We start from the raw sequence: 16,377 nt of genomic DNA on the forward strand, positions 1-16,377 counted from the left end.
CGCTGGCTGCTGCTGTCCTGCCGGCTGCTGCTGTCCTGCCGGCTGCTGCTGTCCTGCCGGCTGCTGCTGTCCTGCCGGCTGCGGCTGTCCTGCCGGCTGCTGCTGTCCTGCCGGCTGCTGTCAGTCAGCTTGATAATCGGCGTTCAGGCAGGGAGCGCGCTGCGCGTGCGCGAGCCTCGAGGAGAGGCAGTGGAGAGGGAAGAAAAGAGCATATACTTGTGTTCGTCTGCACATAGTTTTTTGAAGAAATTGACGAGTAGAGGAGACGGGGAAAAAAGTATAAAAGTATCGATCCTATTGGCTCTAGTATCGATATTTTGAAACGTAACGTAATATCGGAAGTATCGATATTTTGGGATCGATCCGCCCACCCCTACTATATAGATATAATCTATCTATATGGCGCTGGCTAAGATAAGATAACGTTACAAGATGCCTGTGTGCTTAGTACCAGGTTGTTATCATACCAGCAATGGGTCTTGCTCATTCTTTCGCTTCCCGTCTGATGAAAGGACCAGGAGTGGTTGGATCAAGTTAGCTAGTAGCTAGCACGTTAGTTAGCATTACAGCCTTGTCATATTTATTAGCCTTAATATGAAGTAACATTAAGTAACCCAAAATGTTAAACAGTAAGAGTAGTAGTCATATTTCGTGAACCCTTTGAAGAGTACTGTCACCGGTGTGATCCTTCTATAATACACAATTTAAGCCCGGGGGAGAAATGCTAACGCTAGCATCGGCGATCGCCGATCTTTTCTACTTCATGCTATTTGCACAAATGGTTGACATTAAACGTTAAAAAGACCAGGCAGCTCAGAGAGAATCAAAGGAAGGCAGGCAGGCAGCTTTGCATGACATTCTTCTGGACGTGTTTCATTGTGGTGATAGTGAGGGTAGTCAATCCTTTTGTTGACAAGACAGTACTGACGGCCATCTTGGTGACGTGTGTTGTTCTGCGAGACCAGAGAGTTCATAGAGCGTTTCACACAAACAAAAGATTTCTATTATTTTTGACTTGCAAAATTATCTTTTAAATTGACAAACATCATATGTGTAATTTGTGGCACAATTCAAATGGGATCGAAAGATAATCTTTCTCTCTCCATTGACTTCAATACATACTTTTTTCGAAATAAGGTCCCATGGAGGTCCACTGGAAGGGGAGGGACTTCGCCACTCTATAGAGCAAAATGACGCATTGCTAAAATGCATGATCTGTTTGATATTTTGAAAAAAAAACTACACAGACATGTTTTATATAGGTATGGCCCTACAATTTATGTTTAAAATATAGCATGATAGGTCCACTTTAAGTAAATAACTAAAACATTTTGTCATTGTTTTTCTAATCAATTGCATTCAATACCACAGACCTACGGGAGCAATTTGGGGTTGAGCATCTTGCCCAATGACACTTCCACATGCCAACTGTAGGGTTTGGGGATTTAACCACTTACACTCTGATTGGTAGACACATATTTGATAAAGGGTGTGTCAAAATAAAAAAAAAGATAAAATATCGATAAAAATGGTTTTACGATGTCTAAAGTTACTGATAAGTCACGTGTTTCCTGCTTGAGGCGCAGACATCTTTGGCCGTTGACTCTCGTTATAAGTGGTGCATGCGCAGTCCGCAGCTCACTGCAACAGATAGGAGCAGCTCGGGGTGCACCAAATGGCGCCCAAAGCAGCTGTTTACACCGCCAACAACTAGGGGGTAGCAGCAGTGCCAGAGTGAGTGATTGACGTTTGAATGAGAGAGAGCTAGACGGAGACGGAGTGTAAAAAAAACTAGATTGTGAATATGGAGAAGGAAAATGATGTTTAATCACTTAAAGAAACACCCTTTGAGAGGAGGACACTGGAGGGAAAGCTGAGAGTAAAAGAGCTCGGACCTGTTAACCCTGACATAGGCAGGAGTTAAGGACAGAGGAAGGCAGTATACCTGCTCTTTTTCAAGGAGCTGGTTTAGCAAGAAGGCTGGACTAACTACCTGTAGCAACACTAGTGCTATATTTTGCTCCCCCTTCCTCCTTCTTCAAACGTCAGTACCAGACCAGTCTATGGACCAGACCCAGCATGATCCAGACTGATGTGAGTGACTTAAAGCACATATCAGAACAAACTAAAAAGCATGAACAAACTAGAGTCCACATGGATGATGCTATGCGACTAGCCATGTTTAGGAAAGTAAACACATCTGTCCAATGAGGGCTACAGGATAGGATCTGTAAGCATAATAAGGAGGTTGAGAAAAACAGGCACACATTTTGGTAGAGCCCCCCCTGGAGAAAAATGCACCAGCCGCCACTGGTACAAGGGCTTCATCAGGTAAGCTATCCGGTGGCCCATTTACCTTCATAGACACACTAAAACTGTATAGGTAATATTTACTTTCCATTTTTGTTGATTTTCTTCACCTCATTATAATATTCACTATCAATACGCTTTTGAAAATATGAGTGTGACTTACTCTGGATGCTAGGGCTGTATGGATCCACAATCCTGATGGAAGGCTCCAACACTCTGTAGATTACCTAGGTTAACAAATGTAAACTTATTATGCACACAGATACAGACACAAATATATGAACTATATGAGATTAGAACTAATAGTGGAATAAGCAGTGTAGCTTTATACTGAATCAGACTTTGTGGTCTGTATTCCTGAGTGTACATTTTTGCTGGGGTTATTCAGGAGCTTTGGTTCTTTGTCCTCTCTGTTTCAAAAGTTGTCTATTTGATCACAATTGCTTAAAAACTCAAAACATTGTCTTAAGCTTAAGGGCTAATTTGGAAACTGAACATGTGGCTTTTTGTGGTTGTTGTTGCTGTGGCTACAAGTGACCAAGTCAAGTCAAGGAAGAGCTCAACAATAATGGGTTGTCTTTTGCTCTCTTGCTGTAAGTTACATGAGGTAATAAAAAACACTTTGCTGTCTGCATAATACAAATGAAGCTTTTCTGGTTGGCTGAGCTTAGAATAAAGAGTAGAAACAGCTAGCCTGATTATATAAGTTTAAAAAAGGTGCCTACCTACACCTTTACATTTTTGCAATGGACAAATACTGTGCCTATCATTAAATATTCCTGTTATCTATCTCTCACCTCTCCCTCAGTTGACGGCTCAATGTCAGAGTAGCGGGACTCGCAAATGACATCATTAATGTTGCGCAGAGGACCCTGGGAGACTCCGGGGAATGCAGAGGCGCAGTCATGGGAAAAGTAGCGGTAGATCTGCCAGGTGTGACCAAAATCTGACGACCGTTCAATCAGCATGGCAGCCGGGCGGAAAGTCTGCAAAGAAAAATGTCTTAGAAAAAATTCTACCATGAATTTGCTACAAATATATATATATTTTTAAAGACAAATGGAGATGTTAGTCATGGTTTTCAGCTACTTGACAATAGAGTGGTATTTAGTCACTTTCTAGCAGCCGCCTTTTTCAAGACATCTAAAAGCTTCAGACATTCACGTATGGGGTATTAACTGATATATTTAATGTCTTAGAGCAAAACACTTTCACCACAAACATTATTTCAGGCATCTTACAAAACACAATTTCATAAAACCATTGACTTTGAGACAAGGGAACCGGAATTGCTAAAAAGCCAACACATTCCCAGGTTAAGGACTCATTACTGCACCACTCATACAAGCCAAACAAAGTTAACAATCATGCTTTTTTCCTACCTTAAAGGTCATAATCAGGTGAGTGAAATGAAACTCTGCTTCCAGATCCAGCTGGATAACGACATCAGACTTTCCTGTTGGACAAAATAGTATGTTAATGAAAGCAACTTTATTGTATTAATACAATATAAACCACATGTTCCATCTATATCATCACTTTCAGATAGATGGATAAATGACAGTTACAGTATGGCTAGGAGGAGTAAGTTAAGTAGCAACCAAGATTTTGGCTTGAGGAATGGCATGTTGGCAGGAAAACTCATTCAGTGTTGGCAGGACAAATTGCAGAGTGCATGTTACAGCCCACACACTTCCTGAGTTATACTCCAACAAATATCCTGAAGAACCACTTTCACTCTTCTTCTCTGTTTTGTATTACACGTACACGTAGAGCACAAGCCAAGAGGATTTCCCCGCTCGTGCATACTAATACATGAAAGCGGCAACACGTCAATTTTTTCTTTTAGAACCTAACACTCAACTTTTTAATCTGGTGATCTGAAGACAAACCACAACATAGGTCTGTGATAAACATATGCATATGTTTTGGGGCCTACTCAGTTACATGTTTTGGAAAAATGTATGTGCCCTCACACATCCATGTACATGTATAGTGGGGAAATCACCTTTTTAACATTTATGACTTGCAGATAATAACAGTGTGAAGGTGTGTGGCAAACAGCCTAAGGCATGATAGTAAAAACAAAACCAGAGTGGGGAAGCAAAGGAGAAATGCAGATGGTATCCTGTGTTATATAAATATGGTCCACTTACATATATAAGCTGCACTCAACAATATTTCAAATGTGTGGGAGGTTGTTATTGTGGAATACTGTCCCAGAGTTGCCAAAAAAAGAGTAGAGAAAAGCCTGTTAAGTGACTAAGTACTGGAAACCCTATAGCACTTGCTATACTGAAGGCTACTTTGAACAAAAAACATATAGCTTGTAGAGCTATATGTGACAAGTGGACATGAATTTGAAGTACCAATAACAGTGTTGTGTTGTGTAGGAACCAATAACATATCGCCGCTTTAGAGGAACCTGGGCTGCTGCACTCACCGTTAATACAATAAAGGGATTATACACAGCATATGCATTGTAAAATAAAGATATAAGAATGATCTTGCAGTGGATGAAAAGGTGAATATAGTCATGCTGACAGGAAATTGTTCCAAAACTTGCAATTCTGCATAATTAATATTTGTTCTTTGATTATTTTTAGTAAATGTTGGTAATAAAAGTGTTACCTAAGTCATATTTTGGGACCAAGTCTCTGACACTTATATTTAAAAAATGTGGTTTATCTACAGTACCAATCTGAGTACATCTTTTATCACTGGAAAGATTATTAATCTTGTGTCAACACAACAAGTGTTAGTGCTGGTCTTTTTCTAGCCAAGAGCTTACAGTTGCCCACAGAAAAAGAGTGCAGTTTGTTTCTATATATATATATATAAATATGCTCATTTTCATATTAGTATTTAGTGTCTCTATTGTGACATGTTTCCATCCTTTAATATTCAAAAAGCTCTTTTTTTCTCATACCGTCTGTGCTGCAGCACCTCTTTTCACCCTCTGTCTGAAACCAGAGCCCAGTCTGCTCTGATTGGTTAGCTGGCTGGCTCTGTTGTGACTGATCAACAGCTAAGCGATGTCCTGTCCTTTAGCCTATCACGTACAATGTGTTGGAGTGCTAGCTAAAATAAGCGTGAATGTTACAGAGTTATGTCACTATGGCAGAGTGTGTGGGAGAGAAACTCCCTCAGCAGGGAACACAGGGATGTTAGCTTTGGCAGACCATTTAAATGCACAGAAACCTATAGAACACACTACAGGAAAGGGAAATCCCAAAAAGCATAATATGGACTGTTTAAAGAGTACATCTTGCTGATATAGAGGTTGGTTGGGCAAGTCATACATAATAAATTGTAAAACATCACTCACAATAAAACCTCTGTACTCATATCAATCACCAATGTGCCAGTGTGCCACGGTCACCATGGAAATGCCCTTAAAGATGCAATGGAAAGCGGCAGCAACCAGGGGTGAAAATAGCCTGATACTTCCTGTCCCCCTTCTTCTTCTTCTTCTTCTTCTTCTTCTTCTTCTTCTTCTTCTTCTTCTTCTTCTTCTTCTTCTGTTTCTCTGTTCTATTCTGGGCCTGCACTGCTGCTCATCAGCACTCCATCACAGCAACATGGCTCACAAACAGATACAAATGAGCCTTGTGTCCACCTCTGCACACAGCTTTGACATTGTTAGAGGAAATACATCAGTCCCCCTTCCGTCTGTTCCCTGTTTGTTGCCATCAGAGCTTTTTCCTTTTCTCTTTCCCCGTTCTCTCTTTCCGTTTAGGAGCCAGAGCAGGACCTACTCTGTTATTAAGCCCATCTGTAGCTGCTCAGTGTGTTTGTCGTCAAATGTAATACTGCTTTTCAATTCTCTATAGCTACCAGTTTCTTACTGCTCGTGTGGTTTAAATACATTTAAAGGAACCTTTGCTGCTTTCCAATTGGAATATTTCTGCTTCTATATACACCGACTCATCTTTTTATATCCATTTACTTCTCCCCTCTATCTTGCCTCAATATATATAGCTTTAACTTCAAAGCTTAACCTTCAAGTAGAGGCCATATTCATTTAGTCACATAAACATACTTTGGCAGGGTAAGTTTACGTATGTGAGTTACGTACGTTTCACATATTTGGTAAGTGAAATAAATTACGTAATTAAAAGTTGAGTTTTGGGTTTCCTTCGTGACACAAACGATGGGCATCTTTCCAGATTGCCTAAAGCTGTTTTCACATGACAAGTGGTAAAACAGCTCTGCATTGACTTGCCATTCTGGTTCTATAGAGATGCAGAAGTGCAACCGTTCCTAAATGTCGCCAAGCTTGATAGCTTGCACTCAAAGTTCAAAATATGTCAACTTTTACGTTGATTGTGGATTTCCTTTTGTACCACAATCAGATGACAACTGACAACTGTGCTAAACTGTGCCAAGCTGTGCTAAGCTGTGCCAAGCTGTGCTAAGCGGCGGAAACTCGCAAGGGAGGTAACCAAAAAAAGGAAACTTCACTTTCACCACAAGGCTCTGCTCCCATCCTCGCGGTGGAGGAAAGAGTAAATCGCATCTCATGAGAAGGTAGATTGACTTATTTTTTCTCTCATATCATGACTATGGCCACTAGAGGTTACCCCCTAACAAAAAGGTAAATATGGGTCAAGATGAGTTGCTTGCAGAGGCCACCTATGCGGCCATTTCTTTTTTAAAGAGGACTGTCTGAAGATTTATGTCAATTCATAAAAAAAGTGAGAACAGAGTCTCCTCACCATTCTCCGACTGCCACCAGGACTTCTTGCGGTGAGGCTTAAAGGTGGTGATGACGTTCTCCATGCGGTGATTGATGGTGTTGTACACTGGGTCATATGGCCGCCTGGAGTCACAGTCGAAACACTTCTTCTCATCCTGTGGCAGCACAAAAAAAGTTTAGAGTTACAAGGTCAAAGGTGAAGGACTTCAGGGGTCAATGAGAAACACAAAACTACAGACAGAATGTAGAGAATGGGCCAAGAGGTACAGACACAAAACTCAGTACAAAACACAAACACACTGACCTGCAAATGGCTGACAATGCAGTAAGGCTCCTTTCTCCTCATCCCACATGTCGACGAGGCCTTTAGGCTCTTCTCTCGTCCAACCAGCAAGTCTCCTGTTGCCGGGTAACAGCTGCCATGGGCACAGCCGTGGCTGTAGTCGGGCTCCTGGCCAACGGCAACAGCCAGGGCTAGAGGGAGGGAGACAGGAAATGGATTACAATCAACAGGAAACTGCAGTGCAGACTGGCATTGTACTTGAATAGAGCAAAAATGTACCAGCTTGTGTTGGAAAATACAATTCTTGAAATCACTACTCTTCTTTATGGCATAAAAAAGGAACAACATCAACATGACTTATTGCTTCCTAAGGGAGACAGAATCCAGAATGGGGAGTGAAACTGCTGGAACCTCAGGAGCTCAATCTTTGACAGAAACCTGGATCAGTTCTTCATTGTGATTTTGTTCAAGGAAGATATTATCATAAAGGAGTGAATAAAGAGGCGACAGGGATTCAAGGATATGTCTCTTGAATGAAATATTAGAGTCTTCTGTGTAAATTGTTTCTATTAGAGACATTGCACAATTGTTATTATTGTAAGACGTCTAAAATGTTTTTGTGACTTTTAAGTTTGATTTAAGTGTGATTTTGTTGAAGTGTAAAGTTATATTTCTAATTGTATTACAAGATTGATGTATTAAGTGAGAAATATGACCTAGACTAGCATTATGGTTAAGAAGATTGGGTTAGGGTTAGGGCTACATTGGAACTATCTTTTACCGAGCATGCAGCCAACCTATGGTGAAGCTTTATTTATTTTTCTCGGTAAATAAAATGTTTTGATCAGATGTATTTATTTTTTATTTGTATTAATTTGTTTTTATTTTATTTATTATTTTATTATATTTATATACGCTTTAATTTATCTTTATTTATTTATGCTTGATTATTATATTTGAAACGTATTATTGAGGGCAGTACAAAAAAACAGAGGTAGGGACATCATTACATTACATTACATTTCATTTAGCTGACGCTTTTATCCAAAGCGACTTACAATAAGTGCATTCGACCAGGAAGATACAACCTTGAAGAAAACAGAATCATATAAGTACATCAGGTTTCATCGAGCTAAAACATTTCAAGTGCTACTCAACTGGCTTTAGATAAACCAGTCCTTTATCAGTATATAAGTGCTTTGTTAGTAATTCTATCGCTCGAAGTGGAGTCGAAAGAGATAAGTTTTCAGTCTGCGCCGGAAGACACATAATAGACAAAAATAATAAAACAATAATAAAACAAAAACCATACCAAGGCACAATATGTAATAAAACAATGTGTGGGCATCAAAAGGAAGATTATGGTAAATGATCAGATTTGTCATGGTTTACAGCTCTTGGAGAAATGCTTCCTACACACTTGTTGTGCAGAAGCCTCACCAAGGTCATGGGGTACAGAGGGTTTATTGAGCTGGACCCTGGCCCCCTGCGACTCCACAGCTACTGCTTGATCAGGAGCCGGGTCAATGTTGAGACAACCTCCAGTGGGAGGGGGATTATCTCAGGACAATATCCTGCAGGTGAACAGGCTCTGCTGTCTGCAGGAGGCCCAAGCAACTGACCTGACGAGAGGCCCAAGCTACAGGCTCAATCTGGAAACTACAAGGTCAACTAAGATCATCAACTTTTGGAAATAATCATACGTATTCAAAAGAATGGATCTCATAGCTTAATCTTCCAGATGGAGATGTGAACATATCTGTCAGAGAAGTACGAAAGCCACAAAAGGCAAGAGAGAAGAACAAAATACCTGTTATCTGTTTAATAAATCGGATCGAAATGTTACACTTCTATAATTATGGCTTAAAACTTTAAATTATTTTACACGTTTGAGGTCCTTACAAAATGAAAAAAAGAAGTGGGGAAAAACGTTTTAAGGTGGATTATTGTTTGTGCATCACTTATTGCTCAAATTTACCACTGCCTCATGTTGTTTTTAGGACTCAAGCTGCACATTTTCACCAATTAAAATGTGTTTTCTTTGGAGAAAAAAAAAGTCGGGCCCCCCCAACACAAGTCAGGCTCAGTGGCGGCGCCAGAGATTTATTTTGGGGGTGCTGTGGGGTAGCTTGACGTTTCATAGAGGGTGCTCAAACATTTAGGGTTTCCCATTAAGGTACCGGTCGCTACAGTGGAATTTTCTACTGCAACAATCCCCACGCATATACACAATGTGACAGTTACAATGAAGGCTCGATATCAGCTCACGGCATATAGGTGGACCTCACATAGGGGGGTCTGGGGCAAGCTCCCCCGGGAAGATTTATTTTTAAATATTGAAGTTAAAAGCATCAATCTGGTGCACTTTGAGAGCAAAATGAAGAGATCTATGGATACTTCTCTCAACACCCATATGAAACAGAACTGTAAACAGATTTACTTTTTCTTTATGGATATTTTACAAATCACCCTTTTAAACTTTATTCTTTTTTTACTGTCATATAGTATTTCATACCTTTTTTTTATTTATTCTCTTATTTTTGTATAACTATAATGATCATATAAATGTGTGCCTCGGAAATAATTGTTTACATTAATGGTGACCAAAACGTTTGAGACCCACTGAGATAACACTGAGAGAGTCCTTTAGTTCACTGAGCCTCTCAGTCTGACAGGAGAGGACTCTCCTTCACTTTGTTGTTGAAAAAACTCCTTATATCCGTTAGCGTAGCTCGCTAGCACCAGAAGCTAACAACAACGATCTCCGGTGCACTCTCTCTCGCTCGCGCACACACACAAAATGGCTCGTTTCACACACACACAGAGCCGAGCTTTAATGAAACACAGAGACCCAGACTTAATAGTACTGTACTGTATCATATTATTTTCGAATCAATAATTTTTCAAATTATGATTTCTTTTTTTTTTGTAATAACCATTTTTCCTCCTGGTCTCTCGCGCCCCCCCTGTCATGCCTCTGCGCCCCCCAGGGGTAGTATAGTATTATAATAACCAACTTCATGTTCATTATTTGGCATCTGTTGTCACAGATGAAAAAAATTATTTACAGAAGCTTAGAAATATAATTCTGGCAACTTTTCCCCCCAGTATTCATCCATAAACACACAAAGACAATTTAGACCAGAGCTAATAAATGGATGACAAGGTTTATTTTTCTCAGGGCTTCCGTAGAAAGCTTGTCTAAAGGTTGAACCCAGGAGTGAACGAGTACTGTCATTCTGTGATACAGCACCGCAGCCTTAGTGTGAGAGACCCTATACACTTTCATGACAACCAGCAGCAGCCGCCACACATTGCTCTGGATATCTGGACGTCTCCTCCTACATGCCTCTGGGACCTTTGTGTGTGTCTGTTGCCATGACTGAATCAGTATGAGGAGAGGGAGACCCAGAGGTGCTTCATTTCATTTCATTTCAAATCTTTATTTAACCAGATTGGTCCCTTGAGATCATAGATCTCTTTTTCAAGGGAGATCTGCAGCATATAGGTTCCACATGAAACATAAAACAATAAAGGACATCATACATTATATTTATAGGATACATTTACATAGTTATAGACATTTACAAATGACAGGTGTTTCTAATCCTCCCGGAATGTATACACTACATGGCAAAATGTAACTTCTCATCAGCAATTCCACAAGCTTTGATAAGCAGGGTTTATATCCACATACCCGAAAGGAAAAAAATGGAGCGCTTAGTCTTTTCCTGCATCAGTCTGCTTTATGTAAACGCAGTTGTATACATTTAAACCTTAATGTCTTAGTCCAGCACACATGCTGTAGCTCTTTTTGACCAGATTCTTTGAAGACAGTTTTCAGCAAGAATATTATTTTTACCTTATTATATCACATATCACAAAGAATATTTTAGGTAAGCTAACATTTGGTCTGTTCTTGGTATATTTATTTGCCATACAAATTCTTTCTCTCTGTTAAGTCCCGCTCTTTGAGCTTCAGTGAGAGAAGAGTTGTGTATATTTTGCTAAAAATAAAAACAATAATTCTAGAAAGAAATATCTTGCCATTATGAAAATGTCTCATTGCGCTGAAATTAAGCCAAACATATTTTTTAAATGACTGTGCACATTTTCTAATGAAGTTTAAAATCACCAACATTTTACTGTTCGACTCTTTGGTCTATGTTAACAAGACTTAGTCTAAAACATGTTTTTTGATTCATATTTTTGACAATTACAACACTATCAAATGTTCATCAAAATGGCCCTTGAATGATTTTGAATGAATAATGTCTACAGGTACATTAAAACAGTATTTAATACAGTAACATATTGTTTATATATTTATAACGTAATGTAGCTCTGCTGTTAATTTTGATCTGCAGTTTTTTCGGGGGGATTTTTTAAATTATTTCATCTATATACCGGTACTCAGATATTTTTCAATTATTGACAATATGAATATTATTCTGATATAATAATATTTTAAATATTGTGTGTATGGTTGTTCCGACAGGTTGCAGCAGCAGGTTGCTGTACCTGTCAGTGCTTTGATGTGATTAAGTAGACAGAGAGGGTGCATCATCACAGCCTGACACTGCTGTGGGCCAGCTGTAGATAGGGAGCCTGCTGGGAACAGTTCAGAGGAGGATTTCACATTGACACTCACAAACATACACACACTCGTTCCAGAGGAAACCTGTGTCTGCCTGGCACCTGGACAAGTGTCATACTGGTGCCTGCCAAGTGAGTAACAATCAGGCATGAGGTTGACATACTGCGGGGGACAATCACACACCGACTGTATGGAGGCCCTTATGTGCACCTGTGGGTTGATACATACACACATTCACACTTCTGCACAAAGACACACTCCTTCATAGTTACATCATCATTACTCAGTACTAATTGGCAACTGGAGAGAGCAGCGGTATTGTCTCAAGTCTGTTTTTTGAGTAAGACTCAAGTCAAATATGTGATGACTTAAGACTTGCTTTGATAAAATAAAAAAATATTTGACCATTTGAAATAATAGGTCATGAAACCTTGCTCTTTAATTTCTAAGATCCACTCTGTTTAAACGTTGTGGTGGTCAGCAAATTGCAATATGGAATATGTGGCTTTAGACTTGTGGGCGTTGACTCGGGGCCAGGCTTGGGACTGGCCTGTCTTGTCTTGGGACTGGACAAGTAGCTATCGTTAAAAAGATGCTCAATTTACCTAGCTTCTGTAAGCATTGAGGAAGTGTTTGTAGTCTACACCAAAGACACCTATTAGAGGATTTGTTCAAGTGTAAGCTAACAATCTGAGCTGTTTTGTCATTATCACTTTAGACGCTGACTGACATAATGGCCCTTTGATAGAAAAAAGGCCTTGTCCTTTATCAGACTAAGGCCCCGGCCCCACGAGGACGAAAACGGTCGTTTGCGTTACTGTTTAGTGACATACAGACCAGGGGTTCCCAACCATTATTGTGCCAAGGACCGGCAGATACATTAAAAAAAATGTGCGGACCGGTTGTCAATTTTAACTGATTTGAATATTTACTCACCAGCAGGTGGCAACAGAGGCTAATTGTATTTAACAGCCTGAAGAAATACCAATATGCATCCAAAACATATTAACAATGTTTAAAACCAGGATACAATTAAAACAAAAAATTAGGACCGCTTTACAAATATTAATATAATATATAATATAATATAGCCTAATATAGGTGGTAACAGTGGCTAATTGTATGTAACAGCCTGAACAAATAATAGAACAATATGCATTCAAAACATATTAACATAGTTTAAAACCTGACTGAAATGTCAGTGAGACCCCTGGGCTTATTTGCCAGCAATAATAACGTCATACCGGGGGTTCGTTCCGGTGCACTCCGACAGCATTTAGCACTACATCGAGATTAAGATTAAACTAACTTCTTTGGGGAACACCCACATACCTTTGGAGTTGGCCAGATGTGTGTAAATTACTGTTCATGGTAATTTCAAAAAAGATGCCGTTGTTGGACACACACCGAACATACACACACACAGCGGAGCTGAGCAGAGCACATACACATCATGCGCCTTTGTGACCGGACATTTCCTTCATACAACGAGTAATAGGGGGAATAATCGGGCCGTTCGATGTGTGTGTGTGTAGAGGTGTGTGTGGTTGAAACGTTGCTTTGTTTCAACCACACACACCTCTACACACGACTACACACGCCTCTACACACACGCATGCAGTGAGGAACACAGTGAAGGCGGTATACGCGCTGGTGCTGCACTTCTCAGAGGCTGTGTCCTGATGCTGCAGCCATTTCATGAAGTGAAGGAGGCTTTACAAATAAAAAAAATAGCTCTACACCCCTGGCCGCAATGTCCTTAAAATGAAGTCTGAGTTCGAAATATATCTCAAATAATGTATGCACTGCCATTCTCCCACAAACATAACAGTCTGTGATTAAACGGTTGTCTCCTGTGTGCTCCACTTCCTATTGGGCACCACCAGTAACTTTATCTGCGCATGAGAGGCTGAGACCTTATGCTAACCAATTTTGATTTATTTTGTATGTTTTGGATGAAATAATATGACTGGTATAAAACATTTTATTTTTTTAAAACATGAATTGTTTTTGATAAAATATTTTTATACATGTATAATTCTACAAATATCACGATAAACTCACAGCTATTTCGCGGCCCGGCAGTAACACCTCCGACCGGGGGTTGGGGACCCCTGATATAGACCGTTCGGCCACACGAGGACGACCGAATATGACAGTAAAGAACTGCGGTAACGATAACGGGTCCCAAGGCGGATAGAACTGCATACGCAACGCTCTGGGGGGTCCAACGGCTCCGTGTGTACGCCCTATACGATCATTTTCTGATAATGATGACGCAATAGCCCCGCCTCTCCCGACCTCTGCTGCTCACCCCCGCGTCAAAGTAAACTGCACACTGAATTCAGATTATTTATCTTTCTCTCGATATGGACAGAAACGCGAGTGAAATCTAATCTGACAGGACGGAGACACGCAGCTCTGCTCACCTGCAGCTCCTCCCGCTGTGATGCAGCGGTGAACGGAGCAAAACACACCCTTCTAGTCAGATCATCACCCTTAGCTATTTTAATTACCTCTCAAACTACCTGAACTAGTTATAAATATGTTTATTTTTACTGTCGGCCGGGTCACTCATTACTGGATCAGCTGCTGCTTGAGACAGACACTGACGCTGTCCGAAGAGAGGGAGGAAAAAGAGAGGCTCCATGTATTTTATTATTATATTATATAGAGTCGTTATTCATTTGTTTTAAAGCTCAATAAATAACAAAGAAGACCTTTAACCGGCACTTTTATCCTTTTGTCCGGAAGATTTAAACTTTAATACACGTTGACTGGCGAAAAACTCTGCCCGGTTTCCTCGGCCCCCACCGCGGAGAATAAACAGAAGGGCAACCATGACAACCATGCTTCTTCGCTGCTTTTTTCTGGAGGAAGTTACAGCGCCACGTACAGTCTCCTGCATATATACTGCAGCTTCTCCAGCGGTTGGAGCTAAACGGAGCTGTCTCGTGTGGACAGACACTATCCGGTGAATATTGCGTGTGGACGGAAGCTTTTTTGCGATTCGTTTGCGTTAATCCTATGCGTTTAGCCATATGCGTCCTCGTGGGGTCGGGGCCTAAGAGAGTGTGAACAAACAAACAGAGCAGGTCAGATGGGGGGTAACAGAGACACAGTGCAGAGCCTCTACAGACAGGCCGGGGAGTGTGTGTGTGTGTGTGTGTGTGTGTGTGTGTGTGTGTGTGTGTGTGTGGGGGGGGGGGGGTGTGCTGTAGGAGCTAGGCAGACGTCTGATGTCATATAATAACAGGCTTCTTGTCTTCTTTTATCTCTGTGTATTTGTTTATCTAAGGTAATCTACACAGGCTCAACATACATTTGGCTACATCACCGCAGTCTCATGAAAACAATACACAGAATAAGGAACTGAGCACTTAATGAAAACACATATGGAACCAATTCACTTTAGTTTTCACAAATATATAATGCATGAACTAATGTATAACAATCCAGTACAACATTTTTAGTCCCAACATACATCAAATGAGAATGAACAGTAGATTTCTTGTTATTATCTTACTTAAGTTGTGAAAGAAAGCCTGGCAGTGTGATGCCAGAGAGGTCGAGAACTGACAGTTATCAGAATGCTGCTTCTTGATGTTAACCAGGGGAGGAAGAGCAGCGCAGGGAGGGATATAAATGGATGACATCTACTGTATCCTTTGGTAGACCCTATTCGCAACCACTTTAGAGTGCGGCAAGAAAATATATACTTTTATTGTAGAGGGTAGGGTAGGCAGGGCAGATCCAGCAGGCACAATGTGTGTTAAACATGGTGTTAAAAGTACATATTAAGATCCCTTCTTGACTCAACAAAACAGATGATTTCATGAACACCGGTATGTGTACAACCAAAGCTTAAAGGGAAAAATAGCCAGCTTTACAATAATTTATTTAGTGCATGCTATTTTGACGGGAAAAGCATCGTTTTCTCTGCTCACTGCAGTGCAGTGGCGAGCCGTCAGGGCCCTCTAGGCCCTCTGTGAGGGCCTAAAAATATTCTACAAAATAATATTTAAAAACAATTTAAAAAAAAATGTTTTTTAATATATTTTTTTAGTTATATTTTTCATTAGTTTTACCAAAATAACTTGATTTAATTGTATTTAAAATAACATTTCCAAAGAAATAAATCCTTCGAATCTGCCTATTCAGTTTCTGTTGGAATGTGAAGGGTTAAATGAAAGAAGCTCGTCACTGTGAAGAGAGGAGCTGTTGGACGTCCAGGCGGTCCAGCTGTGAATTCACAGAAGGCCCAGCTATAGAGCTCCTGCGGATGATGTCACATATGCTGGTCACGTGACGAGAAACGAAGGGGGCAGCCATTTTGGCAGTAATCGCGTCAGTAAATTCATTGGCAGGCACTGGCAGACTGTCGAGGATGGTGGATAACTGCTGTGCACCAGGTTGCACAAATAGGCGTGGGAAGAAGAAAGGTGTATCTTATTATCGCATTCCAAAAGACGCGGAGAGGAGGGAAAA

General features: G+C 40.5%; 1 protein-coding gene across 2 annotated transcripts in view; it reads right to left on the reverse strand.

Moving 5' to 3' along the window:
• The window catches only part of lamb2 (laminin, beta 2 (laminin S)), a 103,059-nt gene that overhangs the window by 51,944 nt on the left and 34,738 nt on the right, over positions 1 to 16,377 (reverse strand). For both annotated transcript variants that reach the window (XM_079678964.1, XM_079678963.1), the window contains exons 3-7: positions 7,314 to 7,483; positions 7,029 to 7,164; positions 3,693 to 3,766; positions 3,108 to 3,296; positions 2,474 to 2,537 (exon numbers count right to left, since the gene is read on the reverse strand). In XM_079678964.1, the coding sequence (XP_079535090.1) occupies positions 2,474 to 2,537; positions 3,108 to 3,296; positions 3,693 to 3,766; positions 7,029 to 7,164; positions 7,314 to 7,483 (633 nt within the window). The remainder of the gene's footprint in view (positions 1 to 2,473; positions 2,538 to 3,107; positions 3,297 to 3,692; positions 3,767 to 7,028; positions 7,165 to 7,313; positions 7,484 to 16,377) is intronic.

The sequence above is a fragment of the Notothenia rossii genome (assembly GCF_949606895.1).
Source record: "Notothenia rossii genome assembly, chromosome: 4".
Taxonomy (NCBI): Eukaryota; Metazoa; Chordata; class Actinopteri; order Perciformes; family Nototheniidae; genus Notothenia; species Notothenia rossii.